Raw genomic sequence first — 12203 nt, 5'->3', positions numbered from 1 at the left:
GGAGACAGCAATTAGTATCAAGGCAGCCTTCCATGCATTTATGCCTGTTTCCCTTAGTATCATTTTCCCCTTTTTGTGTCTGACTCTTCCAGAGTCAGTGTCCCACTGCAGCCTCTCCCTCTATCTGCACTCTGATCCATAGAGAGGAGCCTCTGCTCCTGCTGCCCGAGGCAAAGACAGCACAAACCAGGAGCCACAACCACATCCTGTAAAACCCCATACCCGGATCATGGGCTGGCACAAGCACACCCAGCTGGCACAGGAAGCTGCTGGGGCATCAAACTGCCTCAGAGCTGGCATCTCCCATGAAAAGCCACAGACAAAACTGCAGCAGAGTTTTCCTCTCACTCTGGTCACCCTCGTCCATTGCAAGGATTTTCCTGCTGCTTTGGAAAAGGCTGTTCTACTTACCACACAAGGGAAGTTTCCCTTCCACAAAGGGAATCCCATTTCGAAACCACTTCCATCTAATGAGGCCATCAGAGTACTGATTGGGTTTATCAGAGTGTAATTTTGTGCAACTGCTCTTGTCAGTCAGATGTTCCTTTTTAAAATATTAATTATCAGTTACTGCTTTTTCTCTGTGCTTGGAGGAGACCAAGAGAAGGGTGCACATGCTGTGAAAACCCCTCTGCCTGATAAAAGGCATTCCCCTATCTTTAAGCAAAGTGTTCTTCTCTTCCCTCAGTAAACACTGCTGACACAGAGATAGTGAGAACCACTCTGAATGTTCCTGCTAATGATCCCCATTCTCCACTTATGCCTCAAACTAATGAAAAATAACTGATGTATAAAATAGGCAGGAAAACAGCTCTGTGAGAACACCAAGGCTCTCTTATATGAAAAAGGAAAAATAAAGTTTCTCCCCTTTTCTGACCTAGATAATACCATGATTATACAGAAGATTCCTTGACAGGAAAATTCTTGGGGACCACAACAGTGGGATTTTCTGCAAGATGTTCCACTACTGCAGCCAAGACATCCATTACAGGCAGCAGCTTTACTCTTGACACCACGTGATTAATTCACCCAACAAGTCTTATTGCAAACTCTCTCATCAGCAGCTGCATCACTCTGGAGGCTGGGGAGCATCAGGATGATGAAGAGCCCAGCAGGGATTGCTCCTCCCAAACACCAAACCAGTCACAAGGAATTGGGAAACGAGGTGAAGAGTTTCCTCTTTGATAGGACTCTAACTTTGGCTGGGGTACCCAAAGTGTTACAGAATGAACAGTGTTCTGCCAAAGCCACCAAATCTGCCACCTGAGGAAATACTTCTGGCCAGGAGCCTTCCCCAGGCCTCCCACAATCCATTTGCAGAATACTTTATCATTCTGAAATAAGAAACTTCCACATTACAGTTCCTTCACTTACTTGAAAAATTCCGTTTTCTCCTCCTCAGACTTTAGTGTTAAGGTCTTCAGAAAATTCACAACTTCCAGAAAATCATTCCTAAGCACAAAACCAAAAGCTGTCAAGTGCAATCCTTATTGATGCTTAAACCACCCACGGTGAAGAGACTGCAAGCCCCCACCATTCCTTTAGCAGAGAGAACGAGACAGAGGGACCCAAGTCAAATGCTGGTGGGTCAAGAGTGCCAGCAGGGAGGTGACACCTGAAGGCAGCTGCTCAGCACCTCTTTGGGAGGGCTGGTAACTCCTCCTTAATTTAAGGAGCCTCTTTGTCAAAGATCCCTGCAAGAGGCAGGGATTAAGTCTGCACACCCATCCCACCTTCACAAAACTGATGCTTTGCAAGACAGAAATAAGCAGTATCAAGACCAAGAGAGGCCTGATAATCCTGTCCTCACCTGAAGAACTCGTGAGACAGTAAGCTGGACAGTGGTGGGCGACACTTTGGGTCTGGGTTCAGCAGTGTACAGTGCAAGGTTTGCTGAAAGCTGGAGAGAATATCTGCTGAAACTGAAATCCAGAGCACCTACAGTTAGATTTCTCTCTCCACACTGAACGAGGTATGTTCAGGCGTCCTCCACCCCCGAAAAAACCTTACTTTTAGCTCTAATTGATAGCAGAAGTGCAAAAGGAAGGGGAAAACAGCATTTCCATTTCTCTTCCTAACCTGCCTGGCTACTGGGCCTCCAAGGAGTGCTACTGTTCTCCCAGGAAACTTCCTGCTGCCTCTCTGCTGGAAGTGGCAGCCCCTGCTCAGCTGTGGCACTCAAGACCCATGTGCCACATCCACAACCCTTGGTAGGACCACAGCAGGTTTGGGAGTGCTCGTGTCACACGGGCTGGTGACCTCCAGTCACATCTGCCCACATCCCCACAGGAAAAGGGGAACACAGGACAAGCCAAGGTCTGCAGACAAGGAACAACACTGGCCACTGAGCCCACAGCACTCCTGCCAGCTGCAGCAAAAGGTGAAATGTTCAGCCACGTGAGGAATGAACCACAGGGCCTGTCACCAGCAAAACAAACCAGTGTCATTCTCACCCTGATCATTGAGAACTGTCAGGAGATTCTCAACTGTTGTCCCAAATGCGTAGGCGTCCCTCGCATGCCCGCAGCTGCTGGGCAGGATTTTGAAGTCTGCAGACTGAAAACAAAACAAAACAAAAAACAGCAAAGCAGGAGCTTATGAAACATGTGGTGTTTTCCATAAGTCTTTATTCCCACTCCCCAGCATATACACTCTCCAGTTCTTTTTATAGCACCAAAGCTCCACTGTGTACCCTACAAGTAGAGTATTATGCTAAAAAAACCTCCACTGGGGAATTTATATCCCAAAGGAGAAACTCCATGATGATGGAACAACTCCCCAGTGAATGCAGGCAGTCAACAGCTTTCAGCATTTCTATGGAAACAGGCAGTAATTAGAGAGCTCCTTCAGCACAAGTAGCTCCAAGGATTCTCAACAGCTAGGAAGTGAATAACAGGTAGGGAAAAGGCTGTGGTGAGTTACACAACCATGGGACCACAGTGATCTGGGTCATCTCAGCAAATACTCTGTGATTATTGCAAAACTTTGGTCATTTAGAAGCAACACAAAGCATTTGAAAATTGGCATTACCTGTGCCCAACACCATTCCCAAACCAGGGATGGGACAGACGAGGGACAAAAGGAACAGATATTATCCAAGAGCCACTTCTATGCCATTTAGGCACGAAGAAATAGAACATGAATGCAAAAATATTTCCTGCCCATCCCGTTTTTCTTGGCTGCCAGCAGGAAGCTCCCTGAGCTGTCACTCACCATCTCCTCGCAGGGGATGCACGACTGGTCTCGCACCGACTTCACGTGGCAGAGGAACTGCAAGGACAAGAGGGGCCATGAGCTGCCTCCATGTCCCCTCAGTGCCAGGCAGCAGAGCAGGCTGTGCCCATGGGCCAGGGCTGTGCCCTGTCCCTTCTGCTGGCACCCAGGGCAGGCTGTGCCTGCTGCTGCAGTGACTCTGCACAGCAGGCAGCAGACATCAAAACAATTGTTTTTTCTTGAATTGTTCTTTCTGCTACCAAGCAGTGAAAATGCCACCAGCACAAGCTAAGGAGACATTTAAATTATTCTCCTTAATTACTCGTTTTGACCTGAATCTTCCTGCTCTTTTAAAATTTTTATAGCAGTCCAGAAGGGCAAAAATTTCTCACTCTCCAGCCAGCAGTGTCCCTTAGAAAAGTAGCTGCATTTTGGCTAATGGAAAATTAATTTGTGTGGACATTCTAGTTTATAGTTATGGTCCTTAGAGCAAAGATTCAGAACAGAGCTGGAGGTGAGCCAACACATTTAATAGCAAATCCAGCTAAGTGGAAGGCCTTGGGCCTTCACATCCATAGATGGCCAGATTGCATAGGCCAGGAATCCTCCCCTGGGCATCCAGGGGGCACTTGGCTTGGCTCTTACCTCTGGGGTGGCTTCACTGAATTTACAGACTGTTTCCATTCCTCCCAGCTTCCAGTGCCCATCCTCACTCACAAACACGGATGACAAACAGACGTTGTTATGCGTTAAGTTTCCCTAAAACATAGAAACAAAAAAAGGTTAACTGACCTGGGGGATACATGAAGATGTAAAATCTTAATCAGCACTAATTAGGTGCTGCAGGGGGCTGAGGGAAAGCTGCCAAAAAAGCATACAGTTCTTCTGGGATTTTGTAGGTGACCAGCAGGTGCCAGGCAGGAGGGCCAGAGTTTTAAAGCAGACAAAGCCCTAATTGTCACAGGCCCTGCAATGCAACTGTAAATCCAGGAAAGTTCTCCAGCTGTGAACACAAAACCCCAGAGCTACAGTCTGAGCTGGGATTTACCTGCAGTCCTGGGCAAACACACAGTGCCCGACAGGGCAGCAGTGACACCAATCTCTGGCATGGGGCACCAGCTGTAAACAAACACCAAGGCCAAGCAATCCCATTTCTCTAAAGCAAGAAATACTACAAGCAGATCCATGAACTGTGAACTGCTTGTTCCCTCATCTCCACAACATTTTCACTTACCCTTCCTCCTCCAAAGCAGCCAAGTTTAGCAGTTTTAGCCTACAAGCACTGTGGGGCAGGTGTCTGTCTTTTTGGGAGGAACCAGCAGTGAAGTGAGTCACCCACACAAGCCCAGGTACAACGCTCTCCTCTCACATTTCCTCCATCTCCCACCAGAGCCTGATGATGCTGCCAGGGCTACCTACCCTGTCATGGAGGAAGATGAGTGCCAGCAACACATCGTAGATCCCTGCACAGATTTCTGCAGCAGAGAGTGTCTCCAGGACGATCTCCAAAGGCTTCACCCGCTCTGTAACCAGGTGGATCCCGTTTGCTTCCACAGTGCAGGACAGGAAGCGCAGAAGGCAAGGGTGGCGCAAGGTTTTCAGGTGCTTCCAGAAACAAAACGTCTGTTAGACCTCCTCTGAGGCATCTCCTCCAGAGCAGAGCTTACTCCTGCCCCCTTAGCCATGTTTTCTCATGGAATTCAGATAGCCCATCCCTGCTCCTCATCCAGCAATCTTCCTCACTCTGCACAACTTTTTATAATACATTGAAACAGAATCATAGAACAGTCTGGGTTGGAAGGACCTTAAAGACCATCTTGTTCCATCCCCCTCCCATGGACAGGGACATCTTCCACTGGACCAGGTTGCTCCAAGCCCTGCCCAGCCTGGCCTTGACACTTTGAAGGATCCAGGGGCAGCCACAGCTTCTCTGAGCACCCAGTGTGGGGCCTCGCCACCCTCACAGAAAAGAATTTCTTCCCAATATCCAATCTAAACCTACTCTCTCTGAGTCTGATACCATTTCCCCTTGCTCTTTCACTACATGTTCTTGTCTCTCCATCTGTCCTGTAAGCTCCTTGCTGGCACTGGATGGAGAAAATCTTACAAAGAATAAAAGTCTTACTCATAATAAATACGGCATTTTGGGTGGGATTCACCCAAGAAAAACCCTGACTTGCATTTGCAGGAGGAGGCAGCACCTTGCAAAGGCAGGCAGGCACTGCAGCACGCAATGAACTCTGCAGCCACCAACCTCCTTCTGCCCCATGGCCAGGCTGGCTTTCACCTTTCCTCCTGCCCTTACTGCCAAGGATTTGGCCCCTGTTAACTGATTCCCAAAAGGAGGGACAGCTGTGGAGGGTGTGGCAGGCACAGCGCAGTACCTTGGCAGCTTTATTGACCTTCTCCTCGTTCTCCCGCTTGTACACGAACACGGAGGCGAGTTTGCCATCCTGGAGCACGGCCGGGTAGAGGGTGTGGCCGGTGGGCAGCGTGAAGGGCGGCTCCTCCAGAGTGTAGCTCTTCAAAGCACTGTTCTCCGAGCCCATCCCTCGCAGAAGTCCCCTCCCCACCACAAACAGGCTCTGGCTGAAGGAGGATTTTTTTTGGACAGATTTAGTTCCAGCGGGCGCTGTCCAGTTCACATTCAGAGCATTTTCTGCAAAGCACAAAACAGCCATGAAGGATCTCCTGTCAGTATCCTCTCTTTGAGTTACAGGATAAGAATAAAATCCCCAAAGTTTACTTTGTAAGGAAACCCAGTGTCCACAAAAGGGTTTGGATCAGCAGCTCTCACAGTGGGTCTTGGACGGCACTGGCACCGGTGTCAGCATCAGCACCAGCTCTGAGCCAGTGCAGCACCCACAGGTGATCCCTGACCCGGCTGCCAAGCTGAGAGCCACCCAAAGCAGGATCCAGCAGCACCCCCAGGCACACAGACACCCACCCCAAGGGTCTGACTGACACTAAGCACAGTCAGCAGTTAGGAAGTGTGACTGCCACTCCACAGGGAGCCTCTGGCCTTCTTTAAAACACCACTCCTCAATTCCCCAAGCCAGAGTAGATTTCAGTGAAGGAGGAAGGATTACAGGATGGATTTCAGGAGGTTACCTGTAGCCAGGTACCCTCCTCCAGCAGCATGTTTTCCCTCTTGATTGCCTTCTCTCCATATGACAAATATTCCTTCTGCCTGCCAACCCTTCCTTCCTCCCACAGCCCGTCAGGAAGAGGCTGACACAGATTTCTGTGCCGTTTCCTCACACACAAAACCGGTAAAACAAACACACTGATTGCAGAGGCTCTTTTATAAAACACTGACCCAGCACAGGCTCTGTCGTCAATCTTGTGATCACGGGCCCCGGGCAAGACCTGAACCTGTCTGCACACAGAAGTCAGCAAACCTTCATCAGGAATCAGAGAGAGAGAGCAAACTCTCTGTTTTCAGGAAAAGTGGGGGGAAATTGCCTACCCCCAGGATTTTTATTTTGTTTGCAACTGGAGAATTCCTTTAGTGTGGCTGTTTCCAGCCATGACCTGAGGCTTCAGGAAGGCAACAACACAGGAGTCTCCCAGCTCCCCAGCAGAGCTCTTCCACCAAAGCTGATGCTCTGGGCCCTCACCTGTGCCTCCAGTTAGGTCTCCACAAGCCCCGAGGTCAGGAGTGCTCAGGGCCTTTGGAAGGAGAGCTGGTCTGTTACAGTTTCCTGACTCCTCTAACCCTCCAGAGGGTACAACAACCCCTACAGCATGAAATGGGGGGAGAGGAGATTTTCGTTGAGCTTCTGTGTCCTGATCCACCTAAAATCTAAACTGAATTAACTACAGAACTTGCAGCTTCCTCATTCTCTACCCTCTGGTGTCAGGCATGGATCTGCACCTTTTCAGCACTGATTCCTTAAAGGGGACCTTTAAGACATAAAGGGAAAGTTATGGAAATCCAAACTGCAGCTTCCCAGCACTACACAGAGGGGCTGACAGGTGAAAAGGAAACACAATGCAACAACAGCACACGTCTCTAAACTGGACTTTTTTTTTTTGTGAACTCCTTGGCACAAAAGCATTCATGCTGCTCCCAGATAAAATATTCTCCTCTCCAGCCAGAACCTGGGAGCTCTGCCCTGGCTGCCCCAGATTATCCCTCCTCACCTTATCCTGCCTCACCAGGCATCAGCTGCTGCTCCTGGGCACAGCCAGTGCATTTCTCTGCATTCTGCTCTTCACAGCTGGGCCTCATTTAGTTGTTCTACCTCCATGATTTCTCACTCAGGACACCTGACAGTATCTGGGCTGACCTGATGTCTCAGGTTCCTTCAAATAGACATGGACATATTTGTCTTCAGAGACACAGCTCAGGAACAGAATCATAGAATGGTTTGGGCTGGAAGGGACTTTAAAAGCTCATCTCATTCCACTCCCCTGCCACGGGCAGGGACAGCTTCCACTATCCCAGGCTGCTCCAAGCCCTGTCCAAACTGGCCTTGACACTTCCAGGGGCAGCCACAGCTTCTCTGGGCACCCTGGGCCAGGGCCTCCCCACCCTCACAGGGAAGAATTTCTTCCACACACCTCACCTAATTTTCCCCAGGTTCAATTTGCAGCTATTGTCCCCTTGCCCTGTCACATTTCCTGATGAAGAGTCCCTTCTCCAGCTTCCCTGGAGCCCCTCCAGATACTGGAAGGCTGCTCCATGCAACCTTCTCCAGGCAGAACAACCCCAACTCTACCAGCCACAGGGGAGATGCCCCAGTCCCCTTATCAACCTCAGGGCCTCCTCTGGACTTGCTCCAACAGTTCCACGTCCTTCTCACGCCGAATATTGCAACACCAGAGTCATCCTCACGGCTGTGATCCACCTGAGACACACCTCTCCTCTCCAGGGAGCCTCCTCTCAGGAGGTGCCCAGCAACTCTTCAGGATCAAACACGGAGCAGCCTGGCACCCCGAGCTTTCCACATTTTTTTATGGCTATTGAAATTCCAGCTGGCAAAAGCATCTGCAAAGATCTATGCCCAGGTGTGACTCTCCAGAGCCAAAACAAACCATTACTCACGCAACTGTGAGTTAAGAGCATTAACCCTTTTGTATCTTATTTTCAACTCATCGTAAACATGAACGTCAGACGTAACACACACACACACCACCCAGGGATAGAGAGGAGCCCGGCAGGGAAAGCCAGAGGGATCGGTAGCTAAGGACAATGTGGATTTGCTACCAAAAAGACGTGGAATTTCCACGTAGCTTCCTCGCGGAGTGCCTGACGGCCGCACACAGGGTATTCACCTGGAACACACCGAGCCCTGGCGCTCCACAGCTCAGACAGAGGCAATTCCCGGCTTTCCAGGCGCCCTGCCCGCCAGCAGAGCCTCCTGGAAGCGCTCCCGGCGCAAAGGCAGAGGTTTCCCACCGTGACACCTCCAAATGCCCGCCCGGCACCCTGCACAGTCAGACCCTGCTCGGGCAGACCCTGCACAGTCAGACCCTGCACAGTCAGACCCTGCACAGTCAGACCCTGCTCGGGCAGACCCTGCACAGTCAAACCCTGCACAGTCAGACCCTGCTCGGGCAGACCCTCCACAGTCAGACCCTGCACAGGCAGACCCTGCACAGGCAGACCCTGCTCGGGCAGGTGCGCGACCCGCAGCCTCCGGGGGAAGGCAGCGCGCTTCCTCCGCACTCCACAAGGCCGCTCCGAGCCTGGGCACGGGGCAGAGCGCGGGTTTAACACTCGGGCTCCCCGGGAGCAGCAGAGCCAGAGCCGCCCCTCGGGAGCTCTGCCCGGGAGCTGCAGCCCGCGGGTCACACCCGGCCGGGGGGCGGCAGCGGCACCGCGTCCCCAGCGGGGCTGCCAGAACCCGGCCCGCCCGTCCGATCCCACGGCGGCCCCGACAGAACGCTCGGTCCCCTTCCCGTTCACCTGTCCCCGCCGGGCCGGGGGTGCCGGTGCCGCTGGGCCCCGCCGGCCGCTCCGTCCGTCCGTCCGTCCGTCCGTCCGTCCGTCCGTCCGTCTGTCCGTCTGTCCTTCCGCCCGGCCGGCCCGGCAGCGCCGCCCGCCTCGCGCGCCCCCTGCCGCCCGGCGGCCGCAGCGCCCTCAGCCGCCCGGCGCCCGCCGCCATTTTGGCTGGGGGCGGACCCGCCCGGCCCCCTCAGGGTCAGGCGGGGCTGGAAGGAACCTCCGAGATCATCCCGGGCAGCGGTGCCACTGGAACCGCTAATCCTCATCACCCAGCGCCTGCGAACACCTCCGGGATGGTGACTCCAACACCTGTTCCAGTGCCTGACCACCCTGACAGTGATCTTCTTTTTATTTTTTCTTTTTTTTCCTGATATCTAATGTGCATCTCCCCTGTCTGAGCTGGGCCATTTCTTCTTGTTCTGTCACTGCAGGCGCCGCAGAAGAGACCGACCCCACCTGGCTGCAGCCTCCTGCCCGGAGCCTTCTCCAGGCTCATCACCCCCAGCTCCGCAGCCGCTGCTCACGGGATGTTCTGTCGTTCACGAGCCTTGTTGCCGTTCTTTGGACACGCTGTGCCCCACAGAGTCCTTTTTAAAAGGCGTGTTTAAACATCCTTGTCCTCCCCGTACCCTGCTCAGGCCTGCCTGCAGCCTCAGAGCGAGGCAGGTGGTCTGACAGTCCTGCGTGAGGGGATCCATTTAATGCCATTAAAACTAATTGCTCTCCGTGCTGCGGCCTAAAGCGACTCCGGGGAGAGATTGCACTCACTCCAAATGTGAGTGTTTTGGACGGCGGAGCGAAGGTTGAAAGGAACGGCTCCAGAGCGGTGGGAGGTCTGGGCTTTTCACACGCTGTGCTCATATCGCCCGTGTTATTCCAGCTTCCTGCAGCGCCAGCCCGTGAGGATGTGGTTTGCTCAGTCACTCTGAACGGCAGCACAGCCCAGCCCCGTGGCCTCGTCTAGACGCGGTTTAATGGCCAGGGCAGGGTGTTTAACACAGGTGGTCTGAGCTGTGCGAGCGCCTTGGCTTTCTGTAGTAACTCAGCTCCACAACGTGCGCTGAGTTTGGTGCTGTCAAATCCAGCACGAACTGTGTATGGTGTGTTCTTTAGCTTTGCCTCTTCCATTTCTGGGGAAGCCTTCCAGTGCTTCGACAGACACAGGTCTGCCGGACAGTGCCTCATCAATGCCAGAATCTCCTTCAGCACATCTAAAGCTCTGCTCCCTGCATAGCAAAAGGGATTCCAGTCTCAGATCCACACCTAAACTCTGCTCAGTTGAGCCTCACCAACTGTTCAGGCAAGCGAGGAGAGAGGATTTCTCCTGTGAGTGTGCATGGGGAGGGCTGTAAGGTGGCACATCAGGGTTAACATCCCCATGCTAGGAGGAGTCTGCTCCTCTGGCAGGATATGCTGGATGATCTGGGGCTTTTTAAACAAAGAAACATGATGGGAGGAGCAAGGTGCAGGAAAGTAAAATGGGTCACAGATAGTATGACATATGTAGTACATCCCACAATACAGGGTAGTATAATGCACACAGGAACAGAAACTAAATAAAGTTCAGGTACACCACTTCTATCTGTGAAAGGCAGGAAAGATCCAGAGTCTTTGGCCCAAATGGGACAGACATCATAAATATCCTGGCACCAAAATGCAAACTAAGGGGAACTCTGAACATTAGTCATCAGTTTATTCAAGGGGCCAAGTGTGGGTTTGTATGTCCTGTGTGTGTGGCAGGGCAAAGGCAGAAGGTCAGAAGATGTGAATAACTGGAGGTAAAGATAAAAACTTAATAAGCAGCAACAGATTTCTACCCTTGGCTCCAGCTTCAGGCTTTGGTGTGATTCATGTGGCTGTCAGGAAGAAAAAGCAAACTTTGGCTGTTCTGCACCATTTCTGGTGTTTCCTTTGCTGGGCTCTCTCTGTGGAGCAGCATTCCTTCCCTTTACCTCCTTTTCCTGAGTGATTCCATTGTTCCACACAGGCTGAAGTGGCACTGAGGGGTGTGTCCTGCTCAGGGCCCTGTCACCAGGTGCTGCACAAAAACCCCAGCTGGGCTTCTGCCCCCAAACTTCACCCTTTGCCTTTCAAAAGCCAACGTGGGCTCCTCCAGAGAACAACCCAGAACCTGATTAGGGAGGTGTGAACCCCTCTCCTTGTCTTCCAAGGGCAGAGGGAAAAGCTAGAACCAGGAGGATTACAGAGCTCCTAGCAAATGCCTCATTAGGATTGGAACTGGTTCTTTAAGTCAGTTGGGCAAGAAAAGATTGGCATAGAGGACAGACAGACAGCTGGTGACTGTCGAGGGGGATGGAGCAAAAATCACTTCAGTGGAGTAGAGCATGTAAGGTCTAAAGGGACAGCTGGGGAGCATTGCCTTAGAATCCCAGAATGGTTTGGGTTGGAAGGGACCTTAAAGCTCATCTCATTTCAGCCCTGGGCAGGGTCACCTTCCCCCCAGCCCCCATCCAGCCTGGCCTTGAACACCCCAGGGATGGGGCAGCCACAGCTCCAGTCTGTCCAGCACACTGGGGCAGGCTCTCAGGAGTGCAGGGATGTTCCTCAGCTCAGCTCTCGCAGGCCAGGGGCCTTTGGGAAAGGCACAGGGAACAAACAAGGCTGCAGTGGTGCTCCCAGCTGATGCCTCTCCAGTGACCTCCCACTCCTGCATGGCCATGGGAATTAACAACTACAGCACAGCAGCTTTTTGTTTCCAGTGATATTTCTCAATTTCTTAATAAACAGAAGTGGGTTTCTTTTTTTTTTTTTTTTAGGGGGCAGGGACCCCAGGATATTTTTTCCAGCTCTGGAAAAGTCCGTGTTTTTATTCAAGTGGGTGTCCAGATCAAGTGGCTGCAAATACCACCTTGTGACTATGAAATACCTGCAGGGGAGTGCAGTCCTCCTCTGTCTGCAGCTTGAACACCTTGCTTCTCTTGCCACATCAGAGCTCTTTTGGAAAACCCCAAAACCTTAACCTGAAAAAAAAAAATGAGCAGATCACAAGAGCTTCAAGGGTGACATGAATTGCTCC

At 51.8% G+C, this 12203-nt stretch overlaps 2 protein-coding genes across 4 annotated transcripts in view; one reads left to right on the top strand and one right to left on the bottom strand.

Moving 5' to 3' along the window:
* Positions 1 to 4742, top strand: part of FIRRM (FIGNL1 interacting regulator of recombination and mitosis) — a 27064-nt gene extending 22322 nt beyond the window's left edge. Inside the window, exon 25 of the mRNA XM_088170287.1 lies at positions 4604 to 4742. Within this exon, the coding sequence (XP_088026413.1) occupies positions 4604 to 4610 (7 nt within the window). The 3' untranslated portion in view covers positions 4611 to 4742. The remainder of the gene's footprint in view (positions 1 to 4603) is intronic.
* SCYL3 (SCY1 like pseudokinase 3) overlaps positions 1 to 12203 on the bottom strand; it is an 18472-nt gene extending 6269 nt beyond the window's left edge. Inside the window, exons 1-8 of one of the 3 annotated variants that reach the window (XM_088170290.1) lie at positions 12054 to 12203; positions 5598 to 5872; positions 4633 to 4818; positions 3859 to 3972; positions 3214 to 3270; positions 2454 to 2556; positions 1811 to 1922; positions 1375 to 1452 (exon numbers count right to left, since the gene is read on the bottom strand). In XM_088170290.1, coding sequence (XP_088026416.1) covers positions 1375 to 1452; positions 1811 to 1922; positions 2454 to 2556; positions 3214 to 3270; positions 3859 to 3972; positions 4633 to 4818; positions 5598 to 5872; positions 12054 to 12114 — 986 coding nt within the window. In that variant the 5' untranslated portion in view covers positions 12115 to 12203. Of the gene's footprint in view, positions 1 to 1374; positions 1453 to 1810; positions 1923 to 2453; positions 2557 to 3213; positions 3271 to 3858; positions 3973 to 4632; positions 4819 to 5597; positions 5873 to 8493; positions 8882 to 9127; positions 9230 to 12053 lie in introns of those variants that run through there. The other 2 variants (XM_014874799.2, XM_088170291.1) reach the window with 2 other exon arrangements.

The sequence above is a fragment of the Sturnus vulgaris genome, chromosome 9, assembly GCF_052056855.1.
Source record: "Sturnus vulgaris isolate bStuVul1 chromosome 9, bStuVul1.hap1, whole genome shotgun sequence".
Taxonomy (NCBI): Eukaryota; Metazoa; Chordata; class Aves; order Passeriformes; family Sturnidae; genus Sturnus; species Sturnus vulgaris.
This window is presented reverse-complemented; position numbering and strand designations above follow the sequence as displayed.